This window comes from Carcharhinus amblyrhynchos, chromosome 9 (genome assembly GCF_965287045.1).
Source record: "Carcharhinus amblyrhynchos chromosome 9, sCarAmb.v2.hapA, whole genome shotgun sequence".
Taxonomy (NCBI): domain Eukaryota; kingdom Metazoa; phylum Chordata; class Chondrichthyes; order Carcharhiniformes; family Carcharhinidae; genus Carcharhinus; species Carcharhinus amblyrhynchos.
In genome coordinates this window covers 91,182,599-91,199,304 of record NC_137332.1, presented here as the reverse complement: position 1 = coordinate 91,199,304, position 16,706 = coordinate 91,182,599, and the positions used below count along the sequence as shown (strand labels likewise).

The window sequence follows — 16,706 nt, the reverse complement described above, 5'->3', positions numbered from 1 at the left end:
GTGGGGGCTGGTGCCACCTGGGCATGGGCACCCTGGCACTGCCCAAGGGGCATATTGCCCATGCCTGGGGGCACCTTGGCACTGTCCATTGGGACCTATTGTGGGTGGGGATCCTGCTGCCACTCTGCATATAGGGTCGATCTGGGATGAAGGCAGGGCAGTGATTGGGGCAGGAGGGAGTGGTCTGCTGGCGTGAGAGGAATGGGGGGGAATCGCCACTGCTAGGGGAGCAAGCTGGCCCGGGAATTGTCGTGGGGGCTGCGATCGGACCATGGGGTGGGAGGGGGGAGGAGAAGGTGCAGCACTGCGGTGGTCACAGGCTGGCCAGCAAATGGAGAGTCTGACAGATTGGGACCACTGCGTTATGCGCAGTTCCAGAACTAGAACATAGAACATAGAACATTACAGCGCAGAACAGGCCCTTCGGCCCACGATGTTGCGCCGACCAGTTACAAAACAATGACCCACTACCCTAAACCAATCCCTTCTCGTCCATAAACCTATCCACGGATCTCTTAAACGCCCCCAAACTAGGCGCATTTACAACTGCAGCAGGCAGGGCATTCCAATCCCTCACCACCCTCTGGGTAAAGAACCTACCCCTGACATCTGTCCTATAACTACCACCCCTTAATTTAAAGCCATGCCCCCTCATGCTAGATTTCTCCATCAGAGGAAAAAGGCTATCACTATCCACCCTATCTAAACCTCTAATCATCTTATATGTTTCAATAAGATCCCCTCTTAGCCGCCTTCTTTCCAGCGAAAACAACCCCAAATCCCTCAGCCTCTCCTCATAGGACCTCCCCTCCATACCAGGCAACATCCTGGTAAACCTCCTCTGCACCCTCTCCAAAGCCTCCACATCCTTCCTGTAATGTGGGGACCAGAACTGCACACAGTACTCCAAGTGCGGCCGCACCAGAGTTGTGTACAGTTGCAACATGACGCTGCGACTCCTAAATTCAAACCCCCTACCAATAAACGCCAAGACACCGTATGCCTTCTTAACAACCTTATCTACTTGACTCCCAACTTTCAGGGATCTATGTACACATACACCTAGATCCCTCTGCTCATCCACACTATTCAAAGTCCTCCCGTTAGCCCTATACTCGACACATCTGTTATTCCTACCAAAGTGAATTACCTCACACTTCTCCGCATTAAACTCTATCCGCCACCTCTCGGCCCAGCTCTGCAACCTGTCTAAGTCTTCCTGCAAACTATGACACCCTTCATCACTATCTACCACACCTCCGACTTTGGTGTCATCAGCAAATTTACTAATCCACCCAACTATACCCTCATCCAGATCATTAATAAAAATTACAAACAGCAGTGGCCCCAAAACAGATCCCTGAGGCACACCACTCGTAACCGAACTCCATGATGAATATTTACCATCAACCACCACCCTCTGTCTCCTATCCGCTAGCCAATTCCTGATCCAATTCCCTAGATCACCCCCAATCCCATACATCTGCATTTTCTGCAGAAGCCTACCATGGTAAACCTTATCAAACGCCTTACTAAAATCCATATACACCACGTCCACTGCCTTACCCCCATCCACCTCTTTGGTCGCTTTCTCAAAAAACTCAATAAGGTTAGTAAGGCACGACCTACCCGCCACAAAACCATGCTGACTATCTCCAATCAATTCATTACTCTCCAAATAACTATAAATCCTATCCCGAATAATTTTTTCTAAAACCTTGCCCACAACAGAAGTGAGACTCACCGGTCTATAATTCCCGGGGAAAACTATCAAACTCCAGCATGAATAGGCCCCACTCCCCCCGCCCCAACCCCGGGTTGTTAATGATATTCACGACTGGGACCTCTGCAGTATACACAGAGTGGAAAAACCCTTCAAAAGTGAAGCATGCATCTGAGTGCTCATACAGTCCATGCGCATCAACACATTCGCACTGAGTTCTGAGATTAGGAGTTACCTGGCTGGGAAAATAAAGTGAAGCAACACCTTTGGAAGCTGGGAACAACTGTGAACTGTTATAATAACTGTAACACCTTGTAGAGTATTATGTGTGATAAGTGAAATATTTCTAAAGTTTAATATATTAGTTGTCGGCAAAAGAAAATAGTGCTTGATCAATGATGCTTTTGTCTGGTCATTTGACACAGTAAAAATTTTAAAACTTGAAATTTTGATCTGTCATCTTTTCAGCTTTTAACTGGAAATTATCAATCCGAGAAAAGGCTCAAGTACCCCAATTGTCACTCTATCTGCAAGTCCCCAGCATTGGTGTTAGGATCTTTCTCTTTCTGACCTATACTAATGACAGAGACCTTGGTGTACAGAGCATAATTTCAAAATTTGCAGATAAAACAAAACTTTGAAACAATGTGAGCTGTGAGGAGGAGAATGAAGAACTTCAAGAGGATATAGACAGCATAGTGGAATGAGCAGAGAACAGCAGCTTTGTTTAAATGTAGTGAAGTAAGAAATTATTCATTTTGGTAGGAAGGATGCAGAGAGATAATATAAAATAAAGGCGACAATTCTAAAGGAGGTGCAGGAGCAGTGGGACCTAGGTATATATATACATAAATCACTGAAGATGGCAGGATAGAGAGGTCAATAAAGCATAGAGTATCCTAGGTTTTATCAATAGGGGCATAGAATACAAAAACAAGTAAGTTATGTTAAACCCATAAAAAACACTGGTTCAGACACAACTGGAGTGTTGTGTCCACTTCTGGGCACCGCACTTCAGGAATTTTGAGAGTGCAGAAAAGATTCACAGGAATGGTTCGAGAAATGGGGAACTTCAGTTCGAGAAGTTGGAATTGATCTCCTTGGAGAAGAGGAGATTAAAAGTTTTCAAAATCATGAGAGGTTTAGACAGGGTGGTCAGGGAGGAACTTTTCCCTTTGGTGGAAGGATCAAGAACTAGAAGGAACAGATTTAACGGGATTGGGAAAAGAAGCAATGGAGACACTCTAGGATCTATATTGCACTGTCTGAGAGTTTGGTGGAGGCAGGTTCACACATGATTAGGACCTGGAATGACTTTTTGAGAGTGTGGCAGGGGCAGTGGTTAGGATCTGGAATGCACTGTCTGAGAGTGTAATTGAGGCAGATTCAATCAGACATTCAATAGGGAATTAAATGACTATGTAAAACAAAAAATGTGCAGGGCTAAAGACAAAAGATTACACTGGATGAATTGTTCCTTCAGTCAGCCAGCACAGATACAACAGGCCAAATGATCTCTTCTGCTGTTATGATTCAATGAGAAGCAGGAGATAATGATGAGAAGAGGGAGACATTGAGAAGAAGGAAGATGATGCTGGCAAGGAACTGGAGACAGACCAGGAATTAAGGGACATGAGAAGTCAGCAGAAAGTGGAGGTGAAGCCATGATTGTTTTAAATGGCGGAACAGGCTTGGTGAACCATATGGGGAACCACTACTCCTATATATAATATTCTTGCAACCAGGACCAATAATGAAGACGAGAGGTGGAGATGAAGGAGGAGAGATGGAGCAAAGAGGCTGATACTCCAGCACAATACTAAGTCAATGCTACACTGTCAGAGGTATCATCTTTCAAATGAGTGAAACCAAAGCCCTGCCTGCCTTCTCAGATGAATGTAAAAAAAATCCCATGACATTTCGTTGTAGAGCAAGAGGGGAGTTATCACTGACATCTTGGTCAATATGCAATAAACATCACAAAAACAGATTATTCAGTCATGATTACATTGCTGTTTGTGGGATTTTGTTGCTACAAAAATCTAGTTCATAATTCACATAATCTGGAATATAAATTTCACTTTCAGGAATTAAAGTTTTAATTGTAAATAAATGGGAGTATTTGTCCCAATAAACTGGTAATAATTAATGTAACTCAATTCAAACAAGCTTGAAATTTATTACAGTAAAAGACTAACCTGTGTTTATCTTACAAGGTCAAATGTAGAGGTGTGAGGGCAATAAACAGTAGGCAGAATCCTTAAATTTGTAATGGAGCCAAAAAAGCCTTACCTCAATAAATATTTAAGTGTCTGTAGCTTCCAGATGAAAAGATGCTGACAGTAACTGAGTGGACATGAAGATTTCTTCATGTATCCAGGGAGTCTGGAGAGAGGTCAATCACATCCATTAGTAATGTTAATTTTATGTGGGCTATGTAATCAAATAGTCAGGTATAAGTTTATTTTATTTAATTTAGCTGGGAGTCTGCTCACAGAAAACAGTTGCAGTTTTGCTTTGATGTGGGTTTACTGGATCTCACTGGATTAAGAGAATCAACAGAAGATTATTGTTCATGAAGCTGCACTGAAGCAGAGGAAAACTAACTTTACTTTTCACCGCATGGTATAAAGGTGAAGGTCAAGCAACAGTTGCAATTTTGAAATGGAAAAACACCTGGAAGATTTGCCTGTTTTGAATTTAGTGGAAGAAATATACAGTGGTCATCACAGAGCCTTGTGACAGAAAGCAGACATTAAAATCAGCTTGGAAACTTTGCAAAGACAGTGAGTTTCTCCCAGGAATCTGAACAGGGAGTGAAGCATCCACAGTTGTGCAGTATTAAAGAAATGTTGTAGGATTGTTGTGCCAAAATACTAACAGAAGGAGAATAACCCTTGATACACTTGGGGGAAAAAGTTGTTTGATTGTTTTTGGCCTTTAAAAATAAAATACTGGCTTCCCTTAAATAATCTACAGTTGGCAAAGTGATTATTAATTGTGCTGGATTATCAGGTCTAAAAGTTTCCTCACCACTGAGGTTACATTCATTAACTAGTGTTTGATGCTTATCCATTTTTCAACAAAGTTGTAAAGTCTGTAGTTCTTTGGTGCCTCTGTATCCAGGGAAAATTGGAAGTTTATGGCTTGTACGCCAAAATTTCCATTCCATTCTTCCCTCAGTGTCCAAGATGCATACATATCCAAGAAAGCTAGATATTATCTACAGAGATCCATCAAGGATGCCAAAAGACAGTACCAGACCAAGTTAGAGTCCCAGGCTAGCCACATGGATTCCCGTCGTCCACGGCAAGGTCTGCAAGACATAACAGCCTACAACATGAAGGCATGTAAAATTGCAGGCACCAATGACCCCTCTCTGATGAGCTCAATGCATTCTTTGCCCGTTTTGAGCAAGAGCTCAGTGAGAGCAAGCCCACCACTCCGAAGTTTCGGACAAACCTGTATCCACCATTGCTGATGTCAGAGCAGCCTTCTCGAAAGTCACGCCACAGAAAGTGACTGACCTGGGTGGGGTACCCGGACGAGCACTCGGGTCTTGTGCGGACCAACTGCCGGGGGTATTCGCAAACATCTTCAACCTCTCTTCACACCAAGCTGCAGTCCTTAACTGCTTCAAGAAGACAACCATCTTCCCAGTACCAAAGAAAAGCCAGGTAGCGTGCCTTAATGATGGTCGTCCAGTGGCTCTGACATCCATCACTATGAAATGTTTCAAAAGGTTAGTCATGGAACATAAGAAATAGGAGCAGGAGTAGGCCATCTAGCCCCTCGAGCCTGCCCCACCATTCAATAAGATCATGGCTGATCTGTCGTGGCTCAGTTCCACATTCCCGCCCTCTCCCCATAATCCTTAATCCCCTTGCCTATCAAAAACAGATCAATTCTGGCCTCTCAGATTGCCTGGATCAACTACAGTTACTTACTGCCGCAATAGGTCCACAGCAGACGCCATCTTCCTGGTCCTACACTCAGATAACCTGGATAACAAAGACACTTGAGTCAGAACCCTGTAAACTGGCAGCTTGAAAGGTGGTTTGATTTAAAGAGATAACTAGTTCAAATTGCAGGTGTCAGTGTTGTCCTTGTGTCTGGTTCCTGAAGCTCTGAAAGGTGGTAAAGTCCCTGGTGTCAGCTGGAATGAACATCTTAAGGGATTGTCTTCAATCAGTACTGCTAATTAACCATACTGCTTTCATTCACTTATAAAATAAAATATTGTTTAGGCACAGTTTTAACAGTCTGTCAGGAACAAAACTCGAGAAGTAACCCACTCTTCCCAGGAAGAAGCTAAGTATTAGTCTTAGTGAGGTTTTTAAGCCTGTTTTCAAATCCCTTCATGGCCTCTTCCCTCCCTGTATCTTCCACCCCTCAGTACTGCACGGGAGTATCAGCCAGAATTTTATACTCAAGTCCTGGAATGGGACTTGAACCCACAACCCTCTGACTCAACTCTAGATGGATTATTCCATGAACATGGATTAAAGTTGTCAGGGCCACACAAATAATTCCTCAGACCCTGGACCATTTATTGAAACAAACATTGAAAAATGAATGAAGAAATTATTCTCTAAATGTTGACACACTGCATTGATCATCAAGGCATTCAGATCATAATGTACCATCCTTAAATAAAACTGCTTCAATTTGTCACAGATTAATTCTTTTTAAAGTTTGCTTTAGACAAATATGCAAAAATCCAGTTGTTATTGAGAGTTAACACTAGTTTCCGTCGGTTTTGTTAGTGTAATCGGCTGAAATTGACCGTATCAGGAATTTTAAATGTGAGTTAGATATAAAGAGTAAATTGAATTTTTGTGATCTTTAACACTGGTTTATTAGACAATATCCAAGAAACTGGAAACAACCACAGTAATGGGAATAACAGGAGTGATGAGTTTCTGCCGAATGCGCCTGTTTGAGGTGGCTCTTCAAATTACACTCAGGGCTTTTGGTTGTGCAGCCACCAGGTGCCTGAGGCTGTGAGATCCCAGGGGAGGAGAATAAACCAAGGCATCCCAGGCCCAGGAAGGAAAGTGGACCAGAACATCCTTGGAGAAGTGAATGGATCAGGAAATCCTGGCAGAATAACGGGAAGGCTCAGAAATTGAGGCTAAAAGAAGCCGAATCTACACAGTAGATGAATCCCGCACTGAGTAGCGTGGTAAGAGATCAACCAATGGGGCATCTACCCACACAACGAGCCCCAGCACACTCCCTGAATCACCAAGTCACTCTCCCAGGAATAGAGACACTTCCTGATCACTGGGTCAATCTCCCCTCTCTCTGCCCTGTGTGCCTCTCTGCTGTACCTGTGCTATCCCATCACTGTCTTGGATGCTGTGGATCTTCTTCTGAGCTGCTGTCAAACATATTCGAGGCTACACGTTCCACACTGATGTCACTTTGAAAAGCTCCGAGGATGAAGAATGTTATTCCCACATTAGAATTCTCTGTCAAACAGCTACCAGTGGAACTGAGACAGCAGCTGCAATAAGTAGTTTTTTTCAGATGGGACAATGAAAAATTTAAATCCCCACCTGATCTGCTGCTCAAAGTCGCCTCCGTTTCACCAGTTTCCCAAGCTTCAGGAAACTCCTGTTACTCCAGAAATATTTGGATTGGCTGTGAGAGACGTCAATCAGAGAGCCCACCCACTCTGCCCATTCTCTCCTCTTCCTCTTTCACAGCTGCTTCACTTCCTGTAGGGACTGAAAACCAAGTCAGGAGATGGTGAGTGAAGGAGCAGAATTTATAATAATTACATTGCATCATATCCACACTAATGTTCAGGCAGTCTGACTATCCTGTGGGGAATCAGGTGTGGAAATGCCCCTTATGCTGTGTGAGAAGATCCAGCTGAGAGACCTGTTTACTCGGTGTTTTGTGCTGAGCTGTTTGATTGGAGCTGTGTGTTGGATATTGAGTGTGTTTATTGGAAGCATTTCCCTTCTGATTTACAGGCTGAGTTTTGTTGATGGGTCATTACTGAATATGTGAAGGTGACGTGTAATTATCTGGGAGAAGCAAGACACATTTATTGAAATATCTTTTAATTCTTTAAAGATTTTACCCAAAAGCCTCGGCCTTACCCAAAAGCCTGGACTTGGATTTAATAGTTTTGTTCAGTGCTGTGCCTGATAGTTGAATTTGGGATGTGCAGTCTGAGTGAATGCAGTGTATCTAGTTTCCCAAGATAAACCAGAACTGAAGCGATATTTTCCTCAGCTTCCAGCACTTCTTACCTGGTGTGGTTTTTTTCAAATAATTGGGTAAAAGGGGAGATATTTTAATATCTCCATTGAATTAACATTTTTCCTGAGTTTTTTAACATATGAAACATGTTTTCTCAGCATAAAAGAAGTCTTTGCACCACAACTTGAGCTCGTAGTGAATTGGCAGCCTATACTACACTCTGCCCCATTGTCAATTAGTCTCACAGTGCCTCAGAAGATGGGAATTGGGTGGAGGAAAGGAAGTCTTTATTCATGGGACAAGGGCGTTGATGACTGGCCAGCATTTATTGCCTATCCTTTGTTGCCCAAGGGCAGTTGAGGATCAACTACATTTCTGTGTGGATCTGGAGTAACATGTAGGCCAGATCAGCTATGGATGATAGATTTCCTTCCCTGAAGAATGTCAGTGAACCAGATGGGCTTTTCCAACAATCAACAATGGTTTCATAGTCATCAGTAGATTCTTAGTTCCAGATTTTTAAAATTGAATTCCACCAGCTGCTGTGGCTGGATTCAAACTCAGAACATTAGCTCAGTTTCTGGATTAATCGTCTAGCGATAATGCCATATAGCCACTGCCTCTTCTACACATATAGCCACATTATAGTGACCAGGAACAGACTGTGTTCCCACTGGCAACAAGGGTGTGTGTCAGTCAAGTGAAGAAAAAATAAAGAACTTGTATCTGATCCACACACTGAGGAATAGTAGACTGGCAGTCATGGTGGAACAGTCTCTAACTGAGGAGTCAGCCACTTCAGCAAAGGAGGCAAGGGAGTTCAAGGAAATCATATTACCTTTTCCTGTTTTACAGAAGGATTGCACTGTACCATACCAGAGAATACAGAGAGAATAGACACCGCAGATAATACTGACCATCACCCAAGGAAGAATTGCACAACTGTAGGAAGACATTCAGTCTCTTCACGGCAGTGGTTAACACAGATGTTTGGGCAGTGAAACCAACATCTGGAAAGTGGTCAGGTCAGGGGAGCTTTGAAGATATGATGTATTGTCATATGTGAAACCAGTCAGTGGAACCTTCCATCAGAATCAATCTTTCTGAATGTTTGACTCTTGCCAATCGGTCAGAGTGAGGCTGGGAAGAAGTGTGAGTGGACTACAAGTGTGGTGAGAGCTTCAATCATCTTCAAGCTGCAACCACTGACTCATTCATACAGATAAAGGGCAGTTCAAGTTTGAGATGTGTGTCGGAGACTCCATAGATTCATAATATCTTCTAAGGTGCATTTGTTACAAGTACTGTTAGCATAAACGAAAGCCACATGGAAGGGGAACAATTCAGGTCTGATGTTTGCGAGAAGTCCTTCGCAGAATCATTGACCCTCCATCAACACCAGCAAGTTCACACAGGCGAGAAACCCTTCACATGTAAGGTGTGTGATAGATCATTCACACGGTCATCGGACATCAATAGACACCAACGCATTCACACAGGCGAGAAACCCTTCACGTGTGAGGTTTGTAACAAATCGTTCTCACGATCATCAGACATCCACAGGCACCAACGCATTCACACAGGTGAGAAACCCTTTACGTGTGAGGTGTGCGATAAATCATTCTCACAGTCAACAAGTCTCAGTAAACATAAACGTCTTCATACAGGAGAGAAACCCTTCAAATGCAATCTTTGTAAAATGACTTTCAATGAAAATAACAATCTTCTATCACATCAGAGGATTCACACAGGGGAGAAACCCTTCACATGCGAGGTGTGTGACAAATCATTCTCAAACTCATCAAACCTCCGTCAGCATCGACGCGTTCACACAGGGGAGAAACCTTTCAAATGTGATTTTTGTGAGAAAGCTTTCAACCAATTCGCCCATCTTATATTACACCAGAGGATTCACACAGGAGAGAAACCTTTCACGTGCGATGTGTGTGACAAATCATTCTCAAACTCATCAAACCTCCATCAGCACCAACGCATTCACACAGGGGAGAGACCCTTCAAATGCAATTTTTGTAAGAAAGCTTTCAACCGACATGCCCATCTTCTGTCACATCAGAGGATTCACGGAGGAAAGAAATCCTTCACGTGTGAGGTGTGTAACAAATCGTTTGTGGTCAATTGCACTCCTTGAACACCAAAGCATTCACGTAAGAGAAACTCTTCCTATGTAAGATGTGTGACAAATTATTCTCAGACACTCAGCTTCTTGCATACTCTGACATACTCACATGTATGGTATGTAACAAATCATTCTGAGTCACTTCCCTCTGCACACAATAACGCACTCACACAGGAGACAAACCGTTCACATGTATCATATGTAACAAATCATTCTTGGACTAATCAGCCCTCTGCGCACACTGGTGAGAAACCATTCATAGGTGAGGTGTGTGACAAATCATTCTCATGGTCATTAGATCATGTTGGACGGCATGACGGCACAGTGTTAGCACCGCTGCTTCACAGCACCAGGGACCCAGATTCGATTCCCGGCTTGGGTAATTGTCTGTGTGGAGTTTGCATGTTCTCCCCATGTCTGCGTGGGTTCCCATTGAGTGCTCTGGTTTCCTCCTACAGTCTGAAAGACAAGCTGATTAGGTGCATTGACCTGAACAGGTGCCAGAGTGTGGCAACTAGAGGAATTTCACAGTAACTGCATTACAATAATGTAAGCCTTACTTGTGACTAATAAATAAACTACTTTATTTTACCTCCACAGACACCAGCACATCAATACTGCGGCTCACCTACTTCCCTTAAACTGACAGTTGTCTGTGTTCTTTACCCTCCAGTGCTTAAATAGGGGAGCTATCCTTCCAAAGCACAGTCTGTCTCAGCAGTGTCTGTCTCCAACCTCTCCCACCAATCATTTAATATGTTAATTTTTGAAATTCTAAATCGTAATTTTTGAGTTGAAAAGACAGAAGGACCATAAGATTTTTTTTAGCAATTTTGAGGTGTAAAATGCAGTTGTCTTGGAGCTGGCTCTGTCCTTGTCATAAGTTGATCTCTAATCAGAAGTATCTTGGGTGCAGGCTGAAGGCTGTCTCAAGCACTTGGAAAATGTGTCACAAGACCATGATTTATTTTTCATTTTCATTTCTTCCTTTAGGTAAAGCTGGCCCATAACACCCAAGAGCGCTCATTGACTGGAGAGCAGGTTCTGTATATCAAGGAGCTGCCAGAACAGGAGGAGTTCATGAGGAAGCTGTTTGACCTCTCCAACTCCACGATAACCAGTGGCAGATCAGATATGGGAATGAGCGAAGGTGATGTCAGCAGTTGAGTGTTTAAACCATCAGGAGAAGAGTTAATTTATGTGACAAAAGGTAATAATTGTAATTTTCTTCCTCTGACAGATACACAGCTGTCCATGGACACATCAGATGGTGATGGAGGAGATTTGCCAGCAGTGTCTGAGATTCCTGGAAGGACTGATGAGGAAGGGACGGAGGTGAATATCTTACAACAATGTGGCATGGCAGCTGCAATGGAGGGGAGAGAAGAGAGTCAGGAGGGTAAGATGTCTGATTTGGAGGGTAGTGTTGACAAGTCAAAGTTAAATGTTGTGGTTTGTGTGAAGGAGGAGGCCTATGATGCTCTGGCTTCTGTGGCAGAGGGAGGGTGCTCAGAACCTTCCGGAAGTAAGGCTGCAACTTTGGGAGCAGAAGCTTCGCCATCTCCAAAAGCACATGGACAACATCAGGCTCATGCTGCTGGCGATGAAAATGAAGAAGATCTGAAACCTTTTGCATGCTTACATCAGGAACAGTTTCAAAGTACAGAGAGTTATCAGGCCACTTCTAACTTGCTTCAGCAAACTCTGACTGAATTTAAAACAGATGTCAGCCAGAATCTGCAAAGAAACAATGAGATTCTTCAGCATCATCTACAAAGAAACAATGAGATTCTTCAGCAACAGAATGAGGTTCTTTGTCAACTTCTGCAAAGAAGCAATGAAACTTTGAATGAAATGAGGCAGATTCTGTCTCAGATTGTAGCACCTGCACCTTCTGGCCAGCAGCAGCCCAAGGAACAGACATCTGCTGCTGGACATGCCTCTGACACAGAAGAGGTGATGTCACTAGAACAGAAGAAGTGTGGAAGGAATTAGGGTCCCTTCCTGCAAAACTTACATCACAAACCCAGTATCTCCCTTTTTTTCCCTGTCTGAACTTTTGCTACAACGGAGACCCTCTACATCATGAGGACAATGGTGAAGGAGTCAGAATCTGAGAGTCAAGACACTTACCACACATGCCCTTGCCCCCATGAGATCTGAAATGGGCCCTTTAGGATTGCATGTTTCACAGAGGCAACTGTCCATAGATCAGCAGCAGCCTCCACTTGTGTAGTTTTGAGTGAGAGGTGTCTGAAACCCAACATATGCAGATCAGCCCCTGAAAGAGCAGATCTGAATTCTGTGGATTCGTTTGAATAGATAGAGTAGCCTTTTGTACAGGATATAGAGGTAAGCTGCCTTTTGAGGTTACTGAAAGTAGAAATATCTGTCACAAAAAGTGCATAAACTTATTCGAACTGAGACGCCAAGAAACTGTCTAAAGCAAATGTCAGGTTTGTAAAGATGAACTGTCAGGCATTTAAAACTTCTCCTTTGTTTAAAAAAAAGTATTGCCTTTAATTCTGTCTGTTGACATGAGCATCAGGGACTGTCTGGATTAATACATTTCACTACCATCCATTATCACGATTGGGTGCCTGCAATATTTTTTTGATTGATAGATCCAAGAGACCAAGTGGTTATGGTCACTTGAAGTGGGACAATGAATTTCAATGTTTTTTAAAGATCAGTTTATACAATTGTATTACATGTTGCCGTAAGGAATGTACATATACAACTTGAATTGTTTTATAAATGAATGGTTTTAAAAAAATAAAGTCTGCAACAGACATTTGGAACTTCGTTTTACTTAATTTCAACATGGGGCCTTCAACATGAGGTCTGCCCATTGTGGTTACTGGTCAGCTGTTTTGGTTAGCTCGGGGTCTGAGTTGATTTGAATTGGCACAAGTTTGGCATAGAGGCTATAAAGAGTCATGTGGAATGGATGGGGAACAAAGGTTGGGATGGAAGGTATCAAGAGCCATGGGAGTGGTTGGATGCGTAAGTTGGCATGGAAAGTACAGAGGGGTCATGTTTGGAGGCATAGAATGATACAGAGGGTATAAGGGGTCAAGTGGCATAGGGTGTGGGACATTGGTTGGCATAAATGGGATATGGATAGTGTGTAAGAGGTGATGCCTGTTTTATGTTTCTTTCTGATGCTGCTTTGCCGAGACAGGCCTTCCAGTCCACCTCACCACCCAGCATCTTCCTCACTCATTCCAAGGTCACTCAACCCGACTTCACCAGGCTGGAACAAAAAATCCCAACCTCCAGGCCTGGTCTCCCAGTTTGGGTTTGCTCCAGTCAAACAGCTCAGCACAAAGCAACAAATAAACAGGTCTCGGCTAGATCTTCTCCCACAGCATAAGGGGCATTTTCACACCTGATTCACCACAGGATAGTCAGACTGTCTGAACATTACTGTGGAGATTATGGGATGTATTTTTGATTTGATTCATTATTGTCACATGTATTAGCATACCGTGAAAAGCATTGTTTCTTGCACGCTATACAGACAAAGCATACTGTTCATAGAGAAGGAAATGAGGGAGTGTAATGTTACAATCATAGCTAGGATGTAGCGAAAGATCAACTTAATGCAAGGTAGGTCCATTCAAAAGTCACCTTCCCTGAATTTGCATGTGATGTCCAAGTTTCTGACAATGAAAACATTGTGGACTATTTATTTAGTGACTGCAAAGTCCTTAAGCCAAGTAGTTTCTTCTGGTCTTGCTAATGTTGAGCGCAGATAGGCTTCCATTGAGTCTGTGATTTGGATACTTTTCTACGATGTGGTGCATAGTTTGCTGTCTCCCTTTGGCACATCGAGGGCTGGCACTAATACACAATATGTAGAGATTGGCCAAGCAAGGGCTGTGACTGGTCCTTAACCACTTTCCTTGGAAGGTTGAAAGCAAACAGTGGTTGGGTTGGGTTTGAGACCAGATACTTCTTTGTTATTTCCAGTGATTCCCATTCATTTGTCCAGGTAGAATTTATGGTGAAGTCCAATGCGATGATCCAGTGTGAGTGAGGTTCACAGTCAGCCATTACATGAAGGAAGGGGATTGTTTTCTGTTCAGGGAGCGTCCAGTTCTGGTCGCCTTATTCCGGAAGGACGTGGAGACTCTGGAGAGAGTGCAGAGGAGGTTTACTAGGACGTTGCCTGGTATGGAAGGACTGGGGTATGAGGAAAGATTGAAGAAATTGGGGCTCTTTTCCCTTGAAAGACGCCGACTGAGGGGGGATCTAATAGAGGTATATAAGATTATGAAGGGTATAGATAGAGTATACAGAGGTAAGCTATTTCCTATGATAGAGACACGTAGGACAAGGGGCCATGGACTTAAGGTGAGGGGGGGAGAGGTACAACACAGATATTAGAGGGAGGTTTTTCACACAGAGGGTAGTGGGGGTATGGAATGCTCTGCCAAGTAAGGTGGTGGAGGCAAACACACTAGAGTCATTTAAGAGTAACTTAGGCACATGACTGGGTTGGAGATGGGTGGATATAGGAGATTGTTTTAAATAAGGGTCATTAGCATTGGGGCGTCCCTGGTAATGTAAATGGATATGGTATGATAATAATGTTTTTTCCCTTTTCATTCACAGGCTTTAAGTCGGTCCACCTCGTGTCCAATGAGGGGCATACACGCGATGGGTCGTACTGGGGCTGCTCTTGGTTGTTTGAGATTGGCCTAGTGCTTCATGTCGTTAGTGTGTGCCTAAACTGGACAAGATACTGGGCAAGACGACAGCTCAGTGACTGTCGCTGATTGCTGTGCAGATACATGGATTTGGGCCGGTGTCTGTGGGAGTTTGCGCATTCTCCCCGTGCTTGCGTGGTTTTTCTCCAGGTGCTCCAGTTTCCTCCCACACCCCAAAGATGTGCTGTTAGGCTGATTGGCAGGAATAAATTGTCCCTAAATCAGATTCCCTCAATCTGGATGGCCATAAAACATTATGATGTGGGTATGCCGGCGTTGGACTGGCGTAAACACAGTAAAAAGTCTGACAACACCAGGTTTTAGTCCAACCTATTTATTTGATAATATACTCGCAAGCTTTCGAGGGGTTACCCTCTTCGTCAGGTGAATGGAGAGTTCTGGCCTCAGACAGAGCATATAAAGCACAGACAGTTTAGAGATTACTGATTAAAATGCGAATCCTTACACCTAACCTGCTGTTCAAGACCTGAAGTGGCTGATAATGTGAGTGGTAGGAGCACTGATCACAGTTTAAAGAGATGTGTATTGTCTCCAGACAGTACAGTAAGTGAGGTTTTGCAAACCCAGGCAAGTCACGGGGGTTACAGATAGTGCGACATGAACCCAAGATCCCTGTTGAGACCGTCCTCATGTGTGCGGAACTTGGCTACCAGTCTCTGCTCAGCGACTCTGCGCTGTCGTGTGTTGTGAAGGCCGCCTTGGAGAATGCTTACCCGAAGGTCAGAGGCTGAATGCCCGTGACCACTGAAGTGTTCGCCAACAGGAAGGGAACAGTCTTGCCTGGTGACTGTCGAGCGATGTTCATTCATCCGTTGTATGACAACGGATGAATGAACATCGCTCGACAGTCACCAGGCAAGACTGTTCCCTTCCTGTTGGCGAACACTTCAGTGGTCACGGGCATTCAGCCTCTGACCTTCGGGTAAGCATTCTCCAAGGCGGCCTTCACAACACACGACAGCGCAGAGTCGCTGAGCAGAGACTGGTAGCCAAGTTCCGCACACATGAGGACGGTCTCAACAGGGATCTTGGGTTCATGTCGCACTATCTGTAACCCCCGTGACTTGCCTGGGTTTGCAAAACCTCACTTACTGTACTGTCTGGAGACAATACACATCTCTTTAAACTGTGATCAGTGCTCCTACCACTCACATTATCAGCCACTTCAGGTCTTGAACAGCAGGTTAGGTGTAAGGATTCGCATTTTAATCAGTAATCTCTAAACTGTCTGTGCTTTATATGCTCTGTCTGAGGCCAGAACTCTCCATTCACCTGACGAAGAGGGTAACCCCTCGAAAGCTTGCGAGTATATTATCAAATAAATAGGTTGGACTAAAACCTGGTGTTGTCAGACTTTTTACTGTGCATAAAACATTAGACAGGGGTCGTAGGTGGAGAGGGGGACTGGTGGTGTTGAGATGGCGGCGCGGGCTTGTTGGGCCGAAGGGCCTGTTTCCCGGGCTGATTTTGTTCTTTTGAGCTCTGAGAGTCTGCTTGGGTGATCTTCAATGTCACGTGAGTGTTATCAATCAATCCCAGCATGTTGGGGAAGCAGCTTTTCTGAACTCCAGTGATCTCTGCTGCTGCTCTCCCAGTGTTGTGTACATTTTAATGAAGTGATATACTCCACAGAATATTTTTATCCCAAAATAACAAAACAGAAACTCCATACAATATTATTGAGATAATAATGTCATTGTGATTATCATCATCATTCTTCAGGAACATTGGTCTTCTCCTGCTCCTAAGTCCTTTCAGCCCTTCGAACCAGCTCTGCTATTCAATAAAAGAATGACTATTTGATTATGGTCTCAACTCAACTTTCACATCAACTTGTGAAACCCTTGACTCTCTTATCTGTAAAATATTTGTCAGTGGGAACCCAGGCATTTAG

At 43.7% G+C, this 16,706-nt stretch overlaps 2 protein-coding genes across 6 annotated transcripts in view; one reads left to right on the top strand and one right to left on the bottom strand.

Moving 5' to 3' along the window:
* LOC145348007 (uncharacterized) overlaps positions 1–16,706 on the bottom strand; it is a 521,035-nt gene that overhangs the window by 396,020 nt on the left and 108,309 nt on the right. The window lies entirely within an intron of this gene.
* LOC145347999 (uncharacterized) overlaps positions 7,318–16,706 on the top strand; it is a 28,169-nt gene continuing 18,780 nt past the window's right edge. For 2 of the 4 annotated variants that reach the window (XM_080196077.1, XM_080196079.1), the window contains exon 1: positions 7,321–7,477. Coding sequence is in view for 1 of the 4 variants with exons in the window: in XM_080196081.1 (XP_080052207.1) it covers positions 9,267–10,070 (804 nt within the window). In the remaining 3 variants the exon portion in view is untranslated. Of the gene's footprint in view, positions 7,478–8,794; positions 10,071–16,706 lie in introns of all 4 variants that reach the window. The other 2 variants (XM_080196081.1, XM_080196080.1) reach the window with 2 other exon arrangements.